Raw genomic sequence first — 2787 nt, 5'->3', positions numbered from 1 at the left:
CCTTGCAGCCTATAAAGTCAAGAGTTAATTCCTATCAAAAATATCATGAGCATTTAGCTTAAAATATGAAAATTAATTATTTTTTAAAATTTATATTATTCGATGCAATTCTTTTCTTTTAAATGAATTCCATACGAGCCTATAATGAATTGTTACACTAAAACCGTTAATACTCTTTCTACGGCATAAAAAGTTTTCTATTGAATGAATATACAAATAAGTTTTGATATTATTATTATTATCATAAAACGTTTCAAAACGGACTTTGCAGGATTAGGCATTTTCATTTCCATGAGTTCTTAAATGTCTTTTTAAAGAACTTCTGCATGAAAACGATTTGGCACAAACTTCGCAGGTATAGGGTTTTTCTTTTGTATGAATACGTAAATGTCCATGCAAATTGCTTCTCTGCGTAAAAGCTTTGCCACAAACTTCGCAGGTATAAGGTTTTTCTTTTGTATGAATACGTAAATGTCCATGTAAATTGCTTCTCTGCGTAAAAGCTTTGCCACAGACATCGCAGGTATAAGGTTTTTCTTTTGTATGAATACGTAAATGTCCATGTAAATTGCTTCTCTGCGTAAAATCTTTGCCACAGACTTCGCAGGTAAAAGGTTTTTCCTTTGTATGAATACGTAAATGTCGTTGTAAAGTACTCCTTTGCGTAAAACCTATGCCACAATCATTACAGGCATAAGGTTTTTCTTTTGTATGAATTCTTAGATGTATTTTAAAAGCGCTTCGATCCGAAAATACTTTATCACAAATATCACAGGAATAAGGTTTTTCTTTAGTATGAATACGCAAATGTCTTTTTAAAGTGTTTCTATACGAAAACGCTTTACAACAGACATCACAGCCATAAGGCCTTTCATGTGTGTGAGTACGCAAATGAATTTTTAAATCACCTTTAAAGGTGAATGATTTACCACATACATCACAAGCATAAGATTTTTCTCCTGTATGAATGAACAAATGCGCTTTCAAAGTTCTTTTTTGATTAAATGCTTTTCCACAAATCTCACATAAATTCGGTTTCTCATGTGTATGAATACTTAAATGTCTGCTCAAATTGCTTTTAGTACTGCATTTTGTACCACATATTTTACATTCATGTACATTCCCTTTCGATTGAACGAGTTTTACTTCCATATTCAATTTTTAACCTTTAAATTTTAATTTCCTTAATAATGAACAGATGAGCGTAGAGTAAATTAAATTTCTAATTTAAAATCCTTCAAAAAATGACTTTTCATTAATGTGAGAAAATGAAAGCTCCACTATTTTAATCGTTTTGCATATTTCATGATGAAATACCACACTTATTCGAAAAATATTCGATATTCATAAAAGTTACAACTTTTCAATTATAAAGATTCATAAGCTTCAGTTTGTCGATGAAGAAATACTTCGCCTGAAATAAAAGTAACTTTTTTAAAATCTTCAAAACTCGCCTGCTGTTATTCTACTTTTCTCTACCAAAGACAACGTATTAAATCACGACCTGGGAAAAATCAGAAAACAATCTTCTTTACAAAATATGTTCATTGCCATTTGTAATTTTGGCGTACAGGTAGAGAAACATAGATGGATTGAAAATTTTTTTTCTTACGTTGATTACATAGTGTCCTTGGGTATAATTTTTGGTAAAGCATCTGTCAAAGTAGATGTTAAATCCCCAGCATCAGCATATATCGGCAATACATACTATCCTTTGCGCTTTCATAGCTAATGAATTTAATAAATTTCAGAAACCACAATTAGAGAAATAAACATTTGAATATCCCTAATTTAAACGATTTTAGAACGTGTTAATATCTTTTTGGAGTATTTGTTGTCATTTATTTGGTAGTGTTTTCTCGAAGTGGCGTTGACTGCTTTCAAATGGAATTTAAATCAGCGTAACTCGATGAGAATCTATTGCAGAATAGCGGATAGATATTTTTTATTTCAGATTTAGAAATCGAAAAATATTTCATTAATTATTTTTAATAAGACCTAAATGAACTAAAATTGTAGGTAGTACATTTTTAGTAACTCTTTTAATGGCTTATTCAAAAGTAAAATATAATTATTAGCTATATTTGAAACATTTTATTTCTGTTTTAAGTATATATCTATTCTTATAGGTTCAAAAAAACTGCAGCATGACGATTCGATTTGGAACATCCTGTATTAGCTTCCAAATACTCAATTTTCTAGCAATAAGAGGTTTTGAAATTAGTTTCAATTAGTAGAAAACGGAACTAAGAGACAACATTTGTATTGTTTATCTGTGATTGCAGAGAAGAACGATCAATAATATCATTTGTAATTAAAATTTTTATTGATATTTACCGAAATGTTTTTATGTTATCTCACACACAGAGAGGCACATGCACACAGACAGACACACATATGTGTATGTATGTATATTTATATAATTTAGAATTTCTTCAAAATTATATAGCTATTATACTGACACTTTTGTTTTCTTAATTTACTAAGAATAAAATGAATGATATTTGAGAAATTCAGTTTATTAAAACCCTAGGTAACTGCAATTTTTTCCAGATAATATATTTGGAAGAAAAACAGAAAATACTTGTATTTCATGAAAACAGTATGTTTGACATCTCCTGGAGTTTTGAGGTTTAATATAAATACACGTATTGATTAAATTTAAAATTTATTAGTTAATTTAGAAATTCATTCGGAAAGCATTTCTGCAAAAAATTCAAAATTCAAATGAAAGTTTTTTAATGTTTCGGCTGAAATTTTCTACAATTCATAATTATTACATCTTAT

General features: G+C 28.8%; 1 protein-coding gene across 1 annotated transcript; it reads right to left on the bottom strand.

The window, feature by feature from the left end:
* Positions 1-273: 273 nt before the first annotated feature.
* On the bottom strand, positions 274-1457 carry LOC129959361 (gastrula zinc finger protein XlCGF7.1-like). The gene has a single exon (XM_056072180.1). The coding sequence runs from the start codon at positions 1150-1152 to the stop codon at positions 274-276; it is 879 nt and encodes a 292-aa protein (XP_055928155.1). The 5' UTR covers positions 1153-1457.
* Positions 1458-2787: the final 1330 nt, after the last annotated feature.

Source organism: Argiope bruennichi, chromosome X1, assembly GCF_947563725.1.
Source record: "Argiope bruennichi chromosome X1, qqArgBrue1.1, whole genome shotgun sequence".
NCBI lineage: Eukaryota > Metazoa > Arthropoda > Arachnida > Araneae > Araneidae > Argiope > Argiope bruennichi.
Note: the sequence above shows the minus strand (reverse complement) of the source record. Positions and strands in the feature narration are given on the sequence as shown.

Bases quoted from the DNA above. Each gene is read 5' to 3' on its own strand.
- LOC129959361 (XM_056072180.1), bottom strand. From the start codon at position 1,152: ATGGAAGTAAAACTCGTTCAATCGAAAGGGAATGTACATGAATGTAAA.